General features: G+C 34.7%; 1 protein-coding gene across 1 annotated transcript in view; it reads left to right on the forward strand.

Moving 5' to 3' along the window:
* The window catches only part of LOC128238357 (nucleolar pre-ribosomal-associated protein 1-like), a 43,614-nt gene that overhangs the window by 13,757 nt on the left and 8,689 nt on the right, over positions 1-21,168 (forward strand). The window contains exons 6-26 of the mRNA XM_052954204.1: positions 1,652-1,798; positions 2,067-2,203; positions 3,036-3,231; positions 3,835-3,972; positions 4,501-4,656; positions 5,052-5,148; positions 6,224-6,331; positions 6,969-7,111; positions 7,400-7,501; positions 7,893-8,145; positions 8,442-8,511; positions 8,788-8,855; positions 9,764-9,909; positions 10,427-10,582; positions 10,702-11,596; positions 11,884-12,021; positions 12,524-12,643; positions 13,688-13,809; positions 14,080-14,156; positions 14,607-14,776; positions 20,545-20,655. Coding sequence (XP_052810164.1) covers positions 1,652-1,798; positions 2,067-2,203; positions 3,036-3,231; positions 3,835-3,972; positions 4,501-4,656; positions 5,052-5,148; positions 6,224-6,331; positions 6,969-7,111; positions 7,400-7,501; positions 7,893-8,145; positions 8,442-8,511; positions 8,788-8,855; positions 9,764-9,909; positions 10,427-10,582; positions 10,702-11,596; positions 11,884-12,021; positions 12,524-12,643; positions 13,688-13,809; positions 14,080-14,156; positions 14,607-14,776; positions 20,545-20,655 — 3,550 coding nt within the window. The remainder of the gene's footprint in view (positions 1-1,651; positions 1,799-2,066; positions 2,204-3,035; positions 3,232-3,834; positions 3,973-4,500; positions 4,657-5,051; positions 5,149-6,223; positions 6,332-6,968; positions 7,112-7,399; positions 7,502-7,892; positions 8,146-8,441; positions 8,512-8,787; positions 8,856-9,763; positions 9,910-10,426; positions 10,583-10,701; positions 11,597-11,883; positions 12,022-12,523; positions 12,644-13,687; positions 13,810-14,079; positions 14,157-14,606; positions 14,777-20,544; positions 20,656-21,168) is intronic.

The raw sequence follows: 21,168 nt of genomic DNA on the forward strand, positions 1-21,168 counted from the left end.
ATTTTATTCACTTTTAAGTCTTGTCTTTGCTAGTTTTAATACTACACAAATCTTATTTAAAGTCCTTCAATTGACTGTCAAGATATGTTTTAAACAACGAAAAAAGCTTCAATTGCTGAGTCCCCCGAGGACTTACCGTTTCCACGTGCGACTCCGCCGCCTTTTTCGTCGCTTGCCATAATACAATACACCAGTTTTCTGATGGTTTAACTGGCCCGGTACAACCTCGAATGACGAAAACACGTGGACAAACGGCTTTTATACCAGCCGTTTGGTTATATAAACCCACTGACCATTACCATATATGGCAATAGTCGGAAATCCCCCCATATATGGTAATTATCATAAATACGATTTATTCCGAACAGAAAATAAATATATGTACACCTGGATTGTGTAAGGATTGTGCTTTGATTGCGGGCATAGTTTGTGCATGGATTTTGTATGGAAAATGCATGGATTGGGTATGGATTATGCATGGATTGGGTATGGATTATGCATGGATTGGGTATGGATTATGCATGGATTGGGTATGGATTGTGCATGGATTGGGTATGGATTATGCATGGATTGGGTATGGATTGTGCATGGATTGGGTATGGATTGTGCATGGATTGGGTATGGATTGTGCATGGATTGGGTATGGATTATGCATGGATTGGGTATGGATTGTGCATGTATGGATTGTGCATGGATTGGGTATGGATTGGGTATGGTTTGTGCATGGGTTGTGTATGGTCTGTGCATGGATAATGTATGGATTGTGCATGGATTGTGCATGGATAATGTATGGATTATGCATGGATTGTGTATGGATTGTGCATGGATAATGTATGGATTGTGCATGGATTGTGCATGGATTGTGCATGGATAATGTATGGATTATGCATGGATTGTGTATGGATTGTGCATGGATTGTGTATGGTTTGTGCATGGGTTGTGTATGGTCTGTGCATGGATAATGTATGGATTGTGCATGGATTGTGCATGGATAATGTATGGATTATGCATGGATTGTGTATGGATTGTGCATGGATTGTGTATGGATTATGCATGGATTGGGTATGGATTGTGCATGGATTGTGCATGGATTGTGTATGGATTATGCATGGATTGTGCATAAATTGTATATGGATAACAGATTGTGTATTTATATTTTGGTGTCACCTGCAAAGCATGGCAAACCCAATCTGTTGTTTTCCTCGGGGTCATTTTTGTTTCTGATCAGTAATATTTGATTTGCACATTGGTCATAGTCGGTAGAATGCACTGTTTGATTTTTGGATCAGTAAGTTTAAAGGTCAAGGTCATGATGACCTTTGTGCTTCTGTCGGACGACACAATTCTAAATGTAGTTTTAACATTTATGTTCTAAAATTCTACAAAAACTACATTACATCAGTACATCAATGTAGCCGAGCTAGGTAGATGTTTTGAGAGAAATCATTAAAAAGATGATCTGCTAGTTCGCAATATTTCTTTAAATATATTACAGATGTTTATTGCAGGTGGCTATAAATCCAGCTATCAGTAAAATAACCATGGTGTAGATGCTTGCAGTTTGAATGAATTGTACCATTTGTCAATATTTATGTTTTATATATTTTTTATATATACATGTATATGTAGTAAAGGCAAATATTTACTGCAGGTAGTAATGAATCCAGCCATCAGTAAAACAGCAAAAGTGCAGGTGTTTACAGAGAAAACATTGAAGGAATTGTGCCACCTGTATTCCTGGCAAGGCCCGGCAAAGTGGAAACAGAGTTTAGGAGCAAAACAGTCAGACAGTCAGGAGGTAATTCATTTTAATTGTCAAAGTTTAAAAAGAAATTGAACACAGAATTTCTTAAGTAGCAAACCAGATGATTTAAATTGCAAATACAACCAGCACTGCTAGTTTTGCCGGAAATGATGTGATGCTTTTCGTACCTTTTGTTTTAAAACACACTACTTCATGTAAAATAAACATAAAGAAAAATTAATTCAATTGATATTACGGTAAGATTGATTTATTGAACAAGTTCAAACAAAATTCCCAATTAACTTTTTATCTACCATTTTAGCCCCAGACTGAAACTGTGATGAGGGATGAAGATGGAATGGTTGCCATGGAAACAGTGACCCAGTTTCTTACGGAACTTTGCTCTTCTTACAAAAATGGCATTATCTTCCATGACAAGACATATGGACTGTCAGGAAGGTGGAGAATTTGTTATATATAAATATTTGTCTCTCTTGTAACATATAAGAAAAAATGTGATTTTAAAAACATTTTTTTGTCGAGTTTAAACATATTTATTTTACAAGAGTTAGATTACCTTATACTAGGTCACTCTTGTTGGCATGATGTTGGTCGGGAGTATGGTCTTGTGCTATGGGGAAAACCGAAGAACCCGGAAAAAATACAACTTGTCCTGCTTGACCACCACCGAACTCACATGCTCCCGGACCACGAATCAAACCTGGGTCACCTTGGTGACAAGCAATTTCGCTAGCTACTGCGCTTGTCAGACAAAACTGGTGTTTGTTTGGCCTTGTTATTTGAGTTTAATCTAGTACTTCTCTGTCTGCTACTTGGCTTGTCCCTGTAGTTTTCATTGTTGTATTGGTAAAAGGTCAAGATATTGTCATTGCCTATGGTAATTTATGTCATGTCTCTTTGCACCATGCAAGTTCTACAGAAACCAAAATAACTCAATAAAAGTTTATTATCAAGCTAGCTTCTCCACGCTGCAATCAGTCTATTTTATGTACCGGTAGTTTTTGTTCCCAGCTTATGTATGTGAATTATTTATGTGTCTCATTTTACTGAAACCAGAACCATTTGATGACAGAAGTGTTATGCAGTCAATTCCTACACTGTAACCAGTCTATAATGTGAAGACTGGTTCCCATTTTACAGAAACCAGAATCATAAGCTTTGCAGACAACAGTGTGGTCCAGTCTACTTCAACATTGTTACCCGTCTATAAAGTGAAGTTTGGTTACTGGCATCACTTTAAGAACTATTTATACTGGTTCTTATTTTACAGAAACCAAAACCATTTGATGACAGCAGTTTTGTCCAGTCTACTTCCACACTGTAACCAGTCTGTTGTGTGTAGTCTGGTAACCGACATTCTCACAGCTTGCCCTGACCAGCTTCATCGTTTCATGCAGAGTCTGGCTCCCACACTTTCCCCTAGAGAAGCCAGCAAGTGGGTCACCAGTCTAAATTTTCTTGTAAAGGTATAAACAGATTTCTTTTCATGTTGTTTGACTTTTGGTAATTTTGTTTCAAAGACGCTTATGCCTTGATTTTGGTATCAGCATGTTTAAATATTTCCCCTGTAAAGATTGAATTATTAAAAATACCAAAAAGGTATCCGGTCATCAATTTGAATACTTCAAAGCCATTTTATAGAGATTTTTAAATGAAATAAAAATGATATTTCACTGCTTGAAACAGTAAAAATATTAGAAAATTTAGCCTGTTTTTTACTATTTCAATCAAACATCAGCACCCACAGTACTGGGGCTCAATTTCAATGTCATCATTTCCAAATGATGTTACATGCACATACAGTTTGGCGTGTTTTTCTTATAAAATGCAGTTAAATGTCTTTTAATACTATTAGCCATATACATTGTAATAAAAAGAAATTGTGTCAGTGTAAGATTGTTATACATTTTGCCTCTTGAGCACCAAAATTGAACCTCTGTGAAATATATTACGATCTTACATTGAAACAAACAGTTTTCATCCATAGATTCATATTTTGTGTCTGAGCTGGATATTTTATGGAAATGTGCTGTTATTATCTATAAAATAAACCTTTCATGGCAATTTAGGTGTATCGAAGCCTTCAAGACAGTGTTCGAGTGTTAAAGATTAAAGACGTTAAAACGGCAGAACAGCTCGTGAACATCCTGCTTGTTTACACGTTCCCTCCACAACACGTTTTGACCACGGTGTTTCCTGGAATCAGGGTGAGAAAATACAGGATATCTTTCTCTTTTGTACTCAGGAACACAATTATGGACATACAACTGATTATACTGTAGACAGTTGAATTTTTGCCAGGTCATTATTTTATTTTGGCCTATTTCCCAAGTTTTAAAATCAATATAGCCATAAGAACATAATAAAGTATAGGTGTAAAAAAATACAAGCTTTAGGTTTTAAATTCACAACCTGATCAATAAGGCCAAAGTCACAAATACTAAATTCCTTCAAAATTTAATCATCAGTATTGTTATTAATCTTTACAGTCTCAAATGCCTATTTCATTTACTACAAATGTGAAGGCTTTATTATACCCCCACCACATACTGGTGTGGGCTATATAATGTAGGAATTACCTTGTTCGTCTGGCCATCTGCCATCCTGGAACATCGGTACAAAGCTATTTTTCTCCATTACTCCATATGTTTTCAAAGTATCGTCTTTGTTTTCATTTGCTACAAATGGGGAGGCTTCATTTATCTGTTAGTCTTATTTTTTATTCATATTTCCAGAACAAAAGCCTTGCCATTAACTACCAGGTGATGGTACTCGTGAGAGAAATGCTGGAAACCGCCACTATAGTATTGAAGGCTCTGCAGCAGACAACACTTTATTCACCAGAGGTCACCAGCCAGGCCCAGATATTGTACACTGCACAGGTTTTAAAGGTGTGATTTGTTACACTGTTCATTCGTCTGTTCTGAAGATCTTTAAACATTGGGATAGCTTGATGTTGTCACTGGTGTTGTTGTACAGTAAATTTGACCTTGGTTATTACAAAAATGTTGTGTCAAGATAATTATACTCATGAAAAATGTGTATAAAGGTCAATAACTCCAATGGAATACTTAAACTGTCTCTAACAAACTGCCTCTGACTTTGACCAGGTGAAGCTTAGCTCACATTCGCATCATGTTAATTTTATGGCAACTTAGCTGAACAGTCATATGCCACAATGAAAGTTATATAATATTACTGCATGGTTTCATGAACTATTATATCAAAACCATACAAGATGTAACATTGTGAGTGTTGAACCTTAAACGAGTGTTTGGTTTTAAAGACTCTACCGGATGTGATGTCAGTGTTTGGATGCTGGGATAAAATAACATCAGCAACATCAACTGAAAGCAAGGCGACTGAACTCCAGAAACTTTATGGTAAGCTATTACGCTTGTTTATTTTATTTTAGATTATCATTTGTGTCATAAAAGAGTTTATTCAGACAAACAGTGGTGTGCATGTTTTGACTTTTATAAGGGCCAAGTCTTGTGATTTTGGCCTCCAGACATTCGTGTTACAAATGCAATAATCATAAAATTAATCGTTATTAAAATAATGCCTATAATAATGATTTTTTTACGTGTTTTTATTTCTTCCCAAGTTCTTCTTCTTTAAAGTGACACTCTTTTTCAAAATCAATACATACTCATGTATAAGAAACATAATTTTTAGTGATAAACCTTTAACTACTTTATAAATAAAGCATTTATGGGAAATATTAGTTACTGATAACAAGATTGTAACGGTGTATTTAATAGCTGCATATGCAAAAATATTAAATGATTGGTGAGTGCCAAAAGATTTACTGTGATTAACTATCGTCTCATAAGGTTGAGATACCTGTTTTCTGCACCTTTCTTTCAAATAAATTGTTATACTTCATAAGAACCATTGTTTTTTATATTTATTCATCTGTTTTGTTAAATTAAAACAATTGAATTAATTGTGTTAAATCTTATTTGGGAGTAAGAGTGCATCTTTAAGAAGATTGTCATTGTCACACTATGGCTTTTTCCCGCCTTAACTTTACTGTCTTTATAGTGTCTGTTTCAAACTACCTGATTGTTTTTAACTACTAAAATGCATCATCAAGATTTGTTTGTGATCTATAATGATTCCATGTTGGAATACAAACTAAAATTATGAGCTACATGTAGTTGGATATTTTACTATGCATTTCATTTCATAAATGTACTATCATTATAATATCATAAGTGTAAGGTCAAGTGCAAAATTCAAATTACACAAAGCAATGTATTGCTTGTTAACATATATCTCACTCTATTAAACATATCATCATGAAATTTTCAGTGGTACCTGAGTTGTAATTCAATTGAAATACCTAATATAAAAAAATTAAGCAACCAAATCCCATGATGGAGATTCTATGTTAGTTTTTAATGGGACTACTTTTTAGACAAATAACTTACAAGCGACTATATTATATTTCAGATCTGTCGAGTGTAGATGTGGCTGGGTTTCGTCAGGTGGTTGTGCAGACATTATGTCTCTACCAAGAGGTCAGCCCCAACATGCTTGTGGAACATCCTGTTATTCTTGGTAAGTGATTTGTTTGGGGAAAATACCATGATTTCATTATAAAATAGAGAGTTTCGATGGATACTTTTAATGCAAAATTAAAACTGGAGAAATATCATTATATGTGATTACAAGCTTCTTTGATTTTAATCTTTCAACGTGAAGACGCAAATAAAATAGCAGATTATATAGCTGTGACATAAGCTGAACAGCAGCATCACATAGCTGTGATATGACATTATAATAAAAGTAAAAAACAACATTTCACGACATTCGTTATTTTATGCTGTGAGCAACATTTGCGACATTCGTTATTTTATGCTATTAACAACATTCGTGACATTCACGATATTCAAAGCATTAAAAATGTCATGAGGTTTACAAGATTTATGACATTTGACTGTTGTGAATATCTAGGATGTTGTGAATGTTGAAATTGTTGCAAACTGTCGTGAATGGAGCAAAGGTTTCAAATTATATTTTAGACTGTTGTGAATCATATTGTCACAAATTTCGTGAATGTTGCAAATGTTGTTAACAGTTTTATTGTTGCCAATTTCGTGAATGTTGCAAAAATTGTTTTAGTAATTATTGGATAACTCTTTGTATAGTTCATTTCTTGTTAGTCTCAAATGTACCATTTCCGAAAATCTTGTAGGTAAGCTGTTAGAAGGTGTAATGTCTGAACCAGCGAGAACCAAGTCAGTGGATGGGGAAAATTCAGCCGAACATTTGACTCAAGTGCACCTGCTGAAACTGTTGTCTGCTACTGATGCCAGGAGGTTACCATGGGCAAAGAAGGTTAGAGAGTATTTTCAGAATTGACTTCTTGGAAGATTTTCAAGATATAAGAAAACATTTTGATTTCAATCACTCTAAGTGCAAAGATGATAGATACAGATGATAAGTAAAAGGCACTTGTATCAACTGCCTGTTTCATTTAATATCTAAGTCGTAAGTTAAAACGATCATGTTCATGTAGGAAAATACTATATATATTTTTAATCATTGATCTGTTTTCCCAAAAAAATATTTGTCAAATTTCAAACACTACCATACTAGACCTTTTTCTTTGAATCTTCCATACAGAATGTTGCTGGACACACTCTGCTGTACCAGTTACTGGAAATAAGTACATCTCTGATTGATACGTCTGATCTATCGGAATCGGTGCTTGAACTTGTTTGCAAGGTATGTGATTTGAGTTGATTTTGAAAAATATGAGTCGATGATGTTAAAATGAATGTCAGATAAAAGATATTTAAATGTTCTTATTCGCTCGAAGGCTGATAAAAATATAGTTTTCTCAACGCATGTATTAAGAGACAAGAAATACTTATATATATATATATATATATATATATATATATATATATCGTAAATCAAATATAAATATTTAGACATTCTGTGAATAGGTTTCAAGAACTTATTTATAAATATGACATATTCACCTTTCTATTTTTTTTGTCGCATTTATATATTTTTAAAATTCTTTGCAGTAAATTATTGTATTTGAATATCTCGAGATTATTTTAAACCCAATTATATTTTCAATTTAACCCAATTACTGTTTTTTTCACAGTTATTAGAAACCACGGGTCAATTTGACGGTCATCACGATGAGTTATTGCTATGGTTACGCACCATCAGACAGTTTGGTCAGGGGGTACAAGAGTCGGTATCCAAGTGTGGTCAAGGGGTACTAGAGTTTGTATCCAGGGTGATGATGACCTATATCCACAACCCATACCCTTATATGGATACAGTGTGTGACATTCAGAGTAGTGTTGCCATGGAAACAGAATCAGCCAATGGGCAGTCAGTTGATATTGAAGGTAATTTATTGTGTTCCAATCCCTGCAATGCTTAGAATTAATTGATAAGATGTCGTTGTCATTCTCATCTGCGTTATACTTATGTTTCTTAAAATAATACACACATTTGTTTGATCCTGTTCAAAGGGACTGAAGGTAAGAGGGGCCAGTAGTTAAAAAACAAATAAGTTCATACATAATGGTACATGTAATGATGTCATTCTTTTGTTTCATTGTTTTTTTAACAATGCACACAAAATGTCATATTTCATTTTAGAAACCAAATTTATTTTGTTTTTCTTTTATGAATTTCACAGATATAGAGAAAATGGATGACATCCCCTTAGAGTCAGATGATTTCGAAGATTCTCCTGAACCTACCAAAAGGTAAGAAGTCATCCAATTAAGAATACATTTTGCTTGTAAAAGAATTCAGTTGCATTGTGAATTTCTCTTGATAAAGGGCAACCTTCCGAAAATCCAAGTTTCAGAATAAGGATTTCAGTTTGATTCATGCTCCCTTTTGTTACAGAAAGCATTTTTGTGAATGTTATGTTGATATGATTTCATATGAGTATGAATACTTACATAGCATAACATGGAAGAAAAAAACTTCATAGATTTTAAGATAAATGCTTTATTTATTTCTGCTTTTTCTGACAGATTCAATTTTTGTCCTATGCTATTGGTTGCCATGGAAACTGCCCAAAAGGAAGAAAACCTGGACAATGGTTGGTACATGTCAATGTCATGTAACTTTAATGTAATACAGTCTTTGTCTCTAAGTTATAATTGTATACATGAAGTTGTTTAAAATTATCCCAGCATTGCAATTTAACAAACATCAAACAACACAAATTGTTTGTATGTATATGAGACAATAGAGAAACAATAAAAATAACAGAATTTAAGTTATTATACAATCATTACATTTTAGTGTTCAAAGTTAATATGATGATTTAATAAACTTTTTAAGGTGATGACGTCTAAAAGTGTAATAAATTGTATTTTTTTAGCTTGACTATTCGAAGAATAAGGAGAGCTATATTACTCACTCAAGCGTCGGCGTCACTCCTTGGTTAAGGTTTTGCATGTTAGCACACATAGGATAATATCTCAGCAACTACTTGATGTATTGCATTGAGACTTTATACAATGGTGTTCAACCACCCAACCTAATTGAATAACCAAGTTAGATAACTGTATTTTGCAAATAATGGCCCTTTATTATTAGACTTAAAAATTCTGGTTAAACTTTTGCATGTGACCACATTTATGTTAATATCTCAGCACATCATATATTGCATTGAAACAGTGATCCATGCATGTTTGGCCAAAACTTTTCAATCCTAACACTGAAAAGCAGCGGAATAGTCGAGCGCTCTGTCTCTGTGACAGCTTTTGTTATAAAAACAATAAAACATACAATCCCCCGGGGTGGGGGGGAGGCAATTATTTATAGTATATGGGTGGGTCGCTTTTTTTGCTAATTTGCACCCCAAAAGTGTAAATTTGCTTCTGTAGGGGGTTGGCATAATTTAAAAGTGCCTTCCCCCCTGGGTTTATACTTTTAAATGGAATAGCCTTAATGTAGGGCATTAGCCTCAGTAATTCATTGAAATATTTCATGGTTTTACAGATGTGTCCCGGCTGCTGTCTACGATTGTCTTACACACATTTCACATGCAGGCTGAGCCACGTGCCTTGTGTGAAATGTTGGAGGTACATGGAAAGAAAGTAGTCCCAGTAACTCTTATGGGCTATGTGGAATTGTGGATGAAAAAGGTGAATTAGTTGTCAAGTGTAGATTAATCGGTGATGTGCAAAAGATTGGTTACTATGTGGACATGTGATCAAGCCTATATAAAAAGTTTTCCCTTTAGGCATGTTTCATTAAGAATTAGTAATGATTTCGGATGTAGAACAGATTTTCACGAGTGCAATTCTACTGTTTGAAATATCTCAAGTTTGTAGTAAAAAACTGCTCCTACATTTAGGATTCTTGAAACTGTCCCAGGGGTATGTGTGTATTGTTTTGCAATGCTTTCAATGTTGATAATGTATAGATATATATATATATGTTTTCAGACTAAACCTTAAATTAAAATTCTGACTTGGAATGTCTTTATTTAAAGAATAGGTGTTATAAAATTGATATCAGAAACATAACATCTCATTATTATTTATTTCAAAAGTTGCCAATATTGTGGTAAGAAAAGATGTTTTTTTTTATTCTCTTGATATCACAGAAACATGCATACTTGAAATAGTTTTCTATAACATACCATGTGTTATATTCCAGTCTAAAGATGTATCTGCCAAGACCTTACAAACCCTGTGGGAAGTTCCGGATAAGCTCATATCTGATGGCCTTCTAGTTCATCTACATACAACTGCAAAAACAGAGGTGTCACAAGCCCTGTTGAAATTGTCTATTTTGGTTGGATGCATAAACAAGGTTTGTACAAAGATTGTATGTTTTTTATACAATTTGTAATATTTAACTTTTATTTACTGTCATTGTATTGCCTTATGTTGTGCACTTCATGGCTACAGTTTGTAAAACTCATTTTACAGAAAAATGAAAAGGTCGTTCTGGAGGAAATGGAGAAAGTGATGGATGCTCTCCTGGCAGAAACTAAAAAGACTACTGAACAACTTGACTCAGTGAATTGTGTAACAACCACATCTTCGGGTCTGGAAAATGTTTCAAAAGAAACCACAGGAAAGCAACACATTCGTTGTGTAAAAATGGTGCTTGATCATCATGTTATAAAAGAGTACTTCCTTGCAGATTTGAATGAAACAAAATCACCGAAAGCGAAGATATCCAAATGCGTTTCGAGTTTTGTTTCAACGCTTTTCAGTATGACTGACGTGTTTGGAAAAGATATGCAAGAAATATTTGGGTTTTATTCAGAAAAATGTGAGCAGATTCTGTCATCTGGTGAAGATGTAAAAAATCTTGAATTGATTGTGAAAATTGCACACATTCTTGGGAAGGCTTTGCCAACGGAGAAATGTGTTCAGTTTTTGAACCTGGTCATTTGCTTTTCTTTAAGAGGAAAATCGAAAATGAGCAGTGGCGATTCATCAAGCTCAATGATGTGCCTTGTTGATACTCTTTTAGGTAGAATTAGGGGATCCTCTCTTAAAATTGTTAAGCTTACAGAAGAGAGTTTTAACAATTTGTTAAATCTTTTCCTTGAGGACGACCAGAGCAAGTTGCTGGCACTCTGCAGTTTTGTAGCAAGATTTCCTTCGTTGGCTGTGTTATGTATGGAAGACAAAGTTGAGTCGCTTGTTTCATCTGAAGATGGTATCGATCTCTTGAAAATGCTGATGCGGAACAATATGGCATTGACTATGAAAGTGTGTGACCTTGTTAATCAAGGTCATTTGGATGTGGGGGAAAATCTAGGTCTTATTGACCTCTGCCTACAGCAGTTGAAAGGAAAAGCGGATCTGAAAGGTTTGTAGAAAAAATGTGAATTTTGTGAGTAATTAATTAATAATAGTAAACATTTGTTTAAATGGTTTATGCATGCTTTATAGGAATAATTGGTCAATTATTTAAATTCAGTGATATAAATATAGACATGCACGTTTGCTCAGTATGGGCACATTGTTAAGAAAATTCAAACATCAAATCTATGGTATAAATACTTCTTATCTATATTAAGGTTTAATAATATATAACATATATAATGAAATGATATATAATGAAATACATATATGAAAATATGTTTTCTATCACAGATGCGTATGACAAGACATGTTCCAATGTTATGAAGGCATTAAAATCTGATTGGTTGAAGCTATGTTCCGCTCAAGCAATGGAACAGAGTGATCTACTTTTGAATACTCTTCAGACAGTATATCACTCCGGACAAATAAGTATGTAATGGTCATATGATCTGTGTGTATGTTGTTTTTAGCTGATATGTATTGTTTTAAGAAACCAAGTCGATGTATTGTCATAGCTAAATCTTGGCCATAACTAAAAACTTTCAAACTATTTAAATGAAACTTATATACATATACATTTTCCTCGAGAAGAAACACATATGTACAGGAATGAACATCGCGCAGGCCTAAATAATAGTCGAGTTATGTCCCTTTTTATACTGAAAAGAGATATAGTTATCGCCTTTGGTTAATGGCGGGCACGTGCCGCCATTAACCCACAGTTATACCTGTGTTGACATATACATATTGCGTTTTCACATGCTTTTACTTAAATGTAAACTGTGATATAATAAAAGAATATTGAGTTGAGTTGGCAAGTGTTTGTAATGATTCTGAACTTCTATATCCTGTAATACATAATGCTGTTTGATTAGCATTTATGCAGAACAATATTATTTGCTATTTATTACAATTATTTTATCTTTGGCAGGTTCAAAAATGCTTACAAGTTTGAAGAAAAAGATTCAAGCATTGTTCGAAGGGGAATCTGAAATCCTCCCACGCCATGTCGATCTTGTGAAACTGTTGCTAGGAGACAGTGAACTGAAAGGTAATACTGGAGTTATGATGTACAATCCTGTTTTGCTGCCAATACATGTACCGATTATGACGATTAGTTGCTTTATTGCCTTGGACATATGTTCCTTAAAAGATTTCATTAAAGAAATATAATATATATTTTTAAAATGACACAGGAATGTATATTATGACCTGTACCTTGTATTTACAAGTATGTTACCTGTTGACATTTGCGGATAAGGCCATGTGTTTCTAAAGGGAAAAAAATCCGGATGCATTTATTTGTGATAGCCTTGGTAAGTCGTTGTAGTGCGAAAAATTTGACCATCTCAATTACTTCCTTCAAGCTGGAGACTTTTTAGCGCTAATAGACATACTTTGACCTCAAATACTTGTAATATGATATATTTCTCAACTTTACAGAGTTAAATGGTTCCTGGAACACCCCTTACTTATTAGAGTCAATGCATATTAATCCTATTTTAGCCTCAAAATTAGTTAAGATTAGCCCTAATTTTTGAGAAGTCGCAGCAGGAAAGCTTACACAATTTGGAAGAGACAAAAAGCAAGAGCAATATGTCAAGGGTTAATAAGGGTATTGCCTCTTGTTTGACAAAAATATGAGCCTTGGTATTTGCTCCATGGACCTATTACATAAATCAGTCAATGCTCCCGGTTGACATGAATAGCAATAGGTGCGCTGACTTTTCAGCCCCCTTATGCCTTTTTACTATACCCTGCTGTGCCCTTTTGTTGGACAGAGCCCTCTTTGATGTTTATGAACTATATTTGATATTCATAGGACATATTGTCAAGTCAATTTTCAGAAAGAAGTATAAAAATAAAATAGTCATAATTTCGACAAATGAGTTTATATAACAGCTAAGGTATTTATAATAAACTATTAGTTTTGAAAGTAGTTACAACACATACACAATATGAATTGAACATTGACCTGACAAGTGCCCCATTAAGGCTCATTCAAGTGCCCTTTCTGACCTAGCACCCTGTGCTTTTCAAATCCTGGCTGGAGCACTACTTCCTTACTCACAAATTTACATACTCTTAACAATAGGATCACCTACCCCTGAGTTGATAGCAGTTTGTGTTCGTGGTCTCAGTGCCGAATTTTCGAGACACAGGAAACTTACAGATGTTATCCACAAGTTTCTGGACATTATGTCAGCTGCAGAGATGGTAGGTTTGGTTTTGCATACATTACCTCTTTTGTTAATTCTAAAATTAATAGAACTTATTTGTTGTTTGGATATTCAAGAATAATGTTGGTAAGTTGTTGTTATTGTTTTTAATTTTCTCAAAATAAACTTTTATTTGCTGTAGTTTAGACATTCTTTTTCCACAAAACTCTTTCAACACAAACAATAAGCACTTGTTATAATGAAAGCTTGATTTAAGGTAAAATATTTGCATTTTGGCGGTCGTTTAAAACATTATGTTTCTTTTCAGGAGGAACTTGGAAGTGTTATTTTAAATATCGCAGATGTGGACCATGTCTGGAGCTCCTTCCTCAAGTCCTTACTAAAGCAAGTACCTACTCGTTTAATCGATTCACCAAGGCCTTTATCATTGCCACAATTGTTTGTTATTGTAAAACAACAGACATAATATGTTATCATATTGTGCTCTATTTTCGATGTTCTGATTACATTTACAGAATTTTAGCTTGTCTGTTTTTCTTAGACGAAAATGGGGTATTGTGGTAGCCTTTTTGTGGTAATTACCATTGATGATGGCGTCGTCGTGTAAAAAACTTTTACCTTGGTGTTTTACTGAAAAACCTTGCAAGATATCAAAGAAAGGGTGATAATCTGCACATTTACAACAAGTCCCATAACCTTTTGCTGTAATGATTTTTGAGTTATCCCCTCTGTTTTACTGAAATAAAACTTGCGAGGGTGGTGTTTGCTTTGTGTTGCTCTTATAAATAATGTTTTAATATTATATTTATTAACCTTTTATGAACTTTCTTTCAGGTATCTATTTACAAATGTAAAAGCTCTCACTCTACTGGCTGGACTGGTTCCCGTCATTTATCGCTCTGACAAGTCATTCTCCATCACCGTAGCAACTGTTGTTGACATGGTTACGAGCCATTCTGGATTCCTCCAAACAATGTTTGGAGATCATGGGCAAAAGTGCAAATGTACTTAAAACTTTCATTATTAGGTTATCAAACTTTAGCTGGTCAGTTTTAAGCTCGTCTATATGGGAGTTTTAAAGTCGAGGTATAGGTAGCCTTGGCTTCATTGGTGTGCAGAAACTGTAACTTTTGGCCATTATTCAATAACCGTTGAAGATATTCCAAAATCAATGGTTCACATATTGCATACAGCAAAGCCAATAAATCTTTCTTTAAAGCTGCACTCTCACAGATATAACATGTTTACAACTTTTTAATTTTTAACCAGGTTTTCAACGAAAACCGGGTTATTAGAATGAGGTTGTCGTTGTGCGGGCGGACGGGCGGGCGGGCGTCAAACATTGGTTTCTGTTCAATAACTTTAGTTAGCATTGATAGATATTGATGAAACTTGGTGTGTAGGTAGCTTATGGGAAGAGCTAGCTTGGGATTGCTTTTTAGGGGTGGTGGGGCTAAGGTCAAGGTCACTGTTACTAAAAACAGAAAAATGGTTTCTGCCCAATAACTTTAGTTAGCATTGATAGATATTGACGAAACTTGGTGTGTAGGTAGCTTATGTAAAGAGCTAGCTTGGGATTGCTTTTGAGGGGGGTGGAGCTAAGGTCAAGGTCACTATTACTTAAAATAGAAAAATGGTTTCTGCCCAATAACTTTAGTTAGGATTGATAGATATTGACGAAATTTCGTGTGTAGGTACTAGTAGCTTATGTGAAGTGCAAGCTTGGAATTTCTTTTTGAGGGGGTGGGGTCAAGGTCACTGTTACTTAAAATAGAAAAATGGTTTCTGCCCAATAACTTTAGTTAGCATTGATAGATATTGATGAAACTTAGAGCGAAGGTAGCTTATGTGAAGAGCTAGCTTGGGAGGTGGGGTCAAGGCCACTGTTCCTAAAAATAGAAAAATGTTTTACTGCCCAACAACTTAGTTAGAATTGATGGATAGTGATGAATCTAAGTGTGAATATAGCTTATATGAAGCTGCAGATTGAACTTGCTCATACAACAAATTAATTGGCTATAATTTCTGATTGTCCATAACAAAAACCTGGTTTCGTCGCATTGCGGCGCTTCTAGTTTGTCTTGGAAAGAGCAAATGTTTTCGTAAATATCTTCAAAATTATGATAAAAGATTGCTGACAAAAGATTAGATCGCAGATTTTCATATTTCTGTTTGAACATTTATGTTTTATGGATTAAACCGATATTAAATATAAAAATCTGCGATCTAATATTTTGTCAACAGTCTTAAATAACTGGTTTCCATAAATTATTCTCAAAAATTGGCTCGTTCCAAGACAAAAAAAAGTTGTCAAAACGTCCAGTTTGTATAAATGAGATTTAGAAAATCTGTTTCCAATCAATTACTGATGAATGACCTTTTTAATTTGTAAACAATATGTTTCAGTTTAAAAAAGATAAATACCCTTTGTATCATCCATAATAACTGTTCATCATATATGCAGGTTAAAAATAAGTAAATAAATGATAAGATATCAGGGCCATTTTATCAACAAGTGTATCTTACGTGCGATTTCTGATATTTATTTGAATATTAGTTCAAGTGACATTTGCTTTCATATCAACTGAAAGTCTCGATCTTACTATAGAGTATTGCACACTCATTGATAATGGCCTAGTCCAATAAACGTCAATTCACACAGTCTAAAATGTCATCAGATGCAATGTCATCAGATGCAAATAAATCTAACATGGATATCAATATAGGTAAAAAACTTCAAATCTATATGAATTACTTTAAAAGAAAAAGACTTGATATTTTATAACAAAGCTTCTACCAGTCACAACACAGATTTGATATGTATAAGATATACAGATATATATATATATGATGTTTTTGCAAAATTTAGGTCAATACCGTTCTCCTACGGAATATCATCGATAAATAAGTATTCAATTTCTGAAAGACCATGGTATCTGACAAAACAATTATTTCTTGTAATCATCATACCAGGTGTCTTTAAATACATTAAAGTAATATTAATAGATCATAATTAAAGCCAATCTGTATTCAAATATTTGTTTATTACAATAACGTAAAACAAGCATACAAACGAAGCAAAGTAGATGATAAGTGTGCATAGTATGTTTAAAATAAGTAAATAATGACTGATCATAGCATTGCAATGAAAGAATTGAATAAACGATGATTTATGTTGCAGAAGGCAAACTGGATATATTTATTGTTATGAAAATAGATCTGTTATTATCGATTGTCAGTTAAGTATTGAATCACAGTTACAGGATATTTGGTGTTCTTCAAAATCACTCTTGGGATATGAACAGACCGGAAATAAGAAAGTGTATTTTGGCACAAAAAATAATATTCAAAATGATATTTTACACAAATAGCAATCTAGACACTGTTAATCGTTTTGCTACTTACAACGAATATATATCTTATCAATCGTTTATCTTGTTTTGTACACCTTAACAACATTGATAGCATTGCTGGTATTGTGGAGGGTGACATACACTGTTTTCTGCGACTGACTGTAGCATACACCGAATGGCTTCCATATCCCCTCCTTCTTTCCCATTAGCTGAGTCATCTGGCCACTGGGCAGGTCCAGGCACATTATGTTGTCACTATATAAACCACATATGAGTAGCTGGTTTCCAACTGCAGTGATGCTTGTTGGTGAATCCAGCGCAGAGTTCTTGAGTGTCTGGAGGATGTTCAGGTCAATATCCAGACTGGTAATCGTGTGTTTCTCATAGTCTGAAACATAAATGACTGCTCTCGGGCCTTCATTTACCACTGTCAGGCACAATGGGTTTTTAAAATGGTTGCAAAACCATGTGCTTGACATTTGCTTCAACACTTTCCCTACCATATTTATCTTCTTCACCTTTCCTGTACTGTATGAGACAATTAAGCTCTCGTTATGGTAACCAATACCTCGACAGTTTTCATCCACTTTGATGCTGTTCCCCAGGTAGAATTGTCCCTGTGTCTCCAGGAACTGAATGCTACCAACAGTAGAAGTTATAGCTACCCTGTCTCCAGGGAGGAGGCACATGCCCCACGGCTTAGCTGCCACCTTGACCTCTGAGACCAGGCTGCTAGTATTCAGATCCACAATCTTCACTGTGTTGTGCGTACAGTCTGCGAGTAGCATTCTGTTCCCAGATAGGAGGAGCATGCTGGTCAGCAAGCAGTCACCAGTGTCTGATGGAGACTTGATATGGATGTCTGGGGCTGGAGTGAACTTCAGAACGGTCATGTCATCATTGGACAGAGGGAGTATGCTGCTCGCACTGCAATCATCGGTGTCTGATTGAGACTTGACAGGGATTGAATGGGCTTGGATGAATGTAAGGCCGGTCATGTTATCATTTTCTAATATCTGCTTTCCTGGAATTATAAAAATCCTGTTACCATAAACCAGATAAAGGTAAATAGTTTTGGAAATAAAAATAATTTTGTGTTCATGTGCAATATAGTTAAATTGTTTTTGTTTCCACTGTGCATCTTATTAATTAATTTATTTTAAAGCGAATTATATAATGAATCATGGGATTTTGTGTGTTTGGCCAAATTTTGGTAACAGTTTTTTTTATTATATGAAAAGAAAATAACAATTCGTTTATCCTGTAGAGTTCGCAAATGTAGACCAGTGGTTCTGGAAATGTTTCGATGAAATTTCGGATAAGAGTGAATTTGGTTCGTTTCGGTTTGACTACGTCAAATCTAAGAAAAAAACTAGTCTACGTAATAAAAGCTGCTTTTTTCTCCTGATCATTGTCAAACTAAAGCAAAATAATTGTATTGATCAAGTTCGAACATAGGTCATTTCGGGTCAAAACTAGGTAATTGGTTAAATTTTAGAAAAACGTTTATTATGAGAATAATTGTTAATGTGAAGGTTCTATCAATTTCCCATATAGGTCATTTCAGATAAAAAAACTAGGTGACTAGATAAAATATTTTATTAAACTTGTTGACGCAAAATGAGGCTGTTTTTTATCCAGGCTTGGTCAGAATGATTGTCTTGATATAGTCTAGGTCAGCAAGCACTGTAATAATTAGCTTTTAACCTGTTATTTTCTTTTGTATTCCTAAGTATAAACAAGTGAACACTCCAAAGCCGACAATGATGTTAAAGCAACTAAAACAAATACCTTAAGCTGTTGCATTACCTCTGCAATATATTGTCTCTTCGATAGTACCCAGGCCAGTCTTCGATGCCAACAACCTCTCAGTAACAGGGTCCTTCCTCAACAAATATTGGTGAATGGTCTTCGCATTGTTAATCTCGGCCATAGTTGATTGCAATTCCTTCAGCGACTCCTTGACTCTCTGTGCCTCTATAAATAGCTTGCTGGTGTTGTGTTCTTGTGCTTCTAGTTTTGATTTGATTTCTTGAACCTTAGTCTCAAGGTTGGCACATCTTGGTTTCAGAGAGTCCAGGAGTGTTTTGTCCTTGTTTTTAATCTCGTCGATGGTTTTAAGGATAGTTTGTTCGCGTTCATCAAAATATTTGTTGACCTGCTTTCGATATTCCTGTAGCTTAGAAATCTCACTTATATTTAGATTTTCTACAAACGTAATGAATTTTTTAACATCAGAAGCACAGGCATCAATGTCGTCTAGTAACTTGGCAAGACCCTGTTTTATTTCTTTCAACCCCTGACCATCTTTAAAGGTTTGAGAAATTTCAGAAATAATCTCCTGTTTGCAGGATATTTTACCAAGAACTAAACAATGTCCGCAGTTAAGAGTCTGGTGGGTCGGGCAGTAATATTTGATGAGCTCTCCAGGGTGCTTGTCACAGGGTTCTGTGCTCTCTTCTTTGGTCGACAAGCCTATCATGGTAGTAGGCATGCTGGTCCTGTCAAGAAGTATATGGGACTTGGATACCATTTGTTTCCGGTGTACATTTGTGCAGGTAGAGCACATGAACTCCTTGCAGGCACTACAGTAGGCCTCGGCTGGGAGAGTTTCCCTGTCCGCCTGGTAGCAGGGTTGGCAGTATGTTGCATCCAGGGCGGAGCCATCTGCCTCGAGTGTTCTTCCAGGGACTGCATCCATTGGCTGCCTAAGATACCAAACAAGTGAACATATTTTCTGTGCTTACTGTTATCAATTTATATAGAAGAGTATATTTTTTTCGTAGAAATAATTCATTCAGAGAGTATATTTGTTGGATTTCTTTGTGAGATCAAAATTTATTTCACAGAGTGATCATGGAAAGCAATATTTTCACGAGTGTCACAATTTTGATTTTCGCTGAAATTCAATTAATGTTCGTTACTGTTATGCTTAAATAATGGAATAAGAAAGTAAACTGGCGTTAGTTGGAATGTCTTGAGATAAACTTAACGGCATGACATCCTTTTGGTGACATCATTTCATACACTTTTAAAATTGAATGCACACACATGTATATCAAACATAAATTGTGACTGATAGACCTTTAACTACTTACTTAATAATGCGTTTATGGAAAATATTAATTACTGATAGCAAGATTGTAACCGTGTATTTAATAGCAGAAAGCGCAAAAATATTAAATGATTGGTGAATACTCAAAGATTTACTGTGGTCTTCTTTAGTCTCATAAGGTAGGAATACTAATAATAAATAATAATAAATAATAAATAAATAAGCTCTAGTTTATAATTGTTATGATGGTTTATCATTGAAATAAGCATTTTGTTGAAGCTGCACTAGAACAAAAAAATGATAGCTCAGCCTATTGGTCTTGAACGAGTGTTTAATATATCTAATAAGCCTCTTATTTTTTCAGGGTGTCTGGTAGATTTGTTGACGACCCTGATAGATTTGAACCCGTCGTCATGCCAAACAGATCATGTCGGTGTTCTACTAGGGGCTTACGGGGCTTCGCTGTCATTGACAGGTATGAATTTTGTAAATTCGTCTAACAGACTTGGTAATACGATCGAATCTCTTGGTGGTAGAATCTTAAGTGGTTTACGTGTCAGACTCAAAATCAGAGGACCGCCCGTTGTTCCATACCTTTTCAATAGCTTTGTTTATGCTTACTATTCGTTAAATCAGTCATAAATGGTAAATTAGTTGTGTTCATAGCAATTGTTAAAAACATTCTTATGTGAAAAACTACAGAAACAAGCTCAGTCAAACATAAACCCCGTTTAATGGCACAGGGTAAACGCCAAAGACAGAACACATAAACAAAAAATCACAAACAAGAAACATGGAACAATAGCACAAAACTCCACAAACAGCACAGTGTATATATACTATGTTTATCAAGGATTGTTAGGTACCGTCTTGGAACGGTCAGTAAAATGTATATTTACTGGGGGTTTAAACCAGTTTACGTGCACAACCCTCACTCTGATCCCAACAATCCTGAATAAAGAAAAAGGTAAATCTTATCAAAGTATGC

Source organism: Mya arenaria, chromosome 6 (genome assembly GCF_026914265.1).
Source record: "Mya arenaria isolate MELC-2E11 chromosome 6, ASM2691426v1".
Lineage (NCBI taxonomy): Eukaryota > Metazoa > Mollusca > Bivalvia > Myida > Myidae > Mya > Mya arenaria.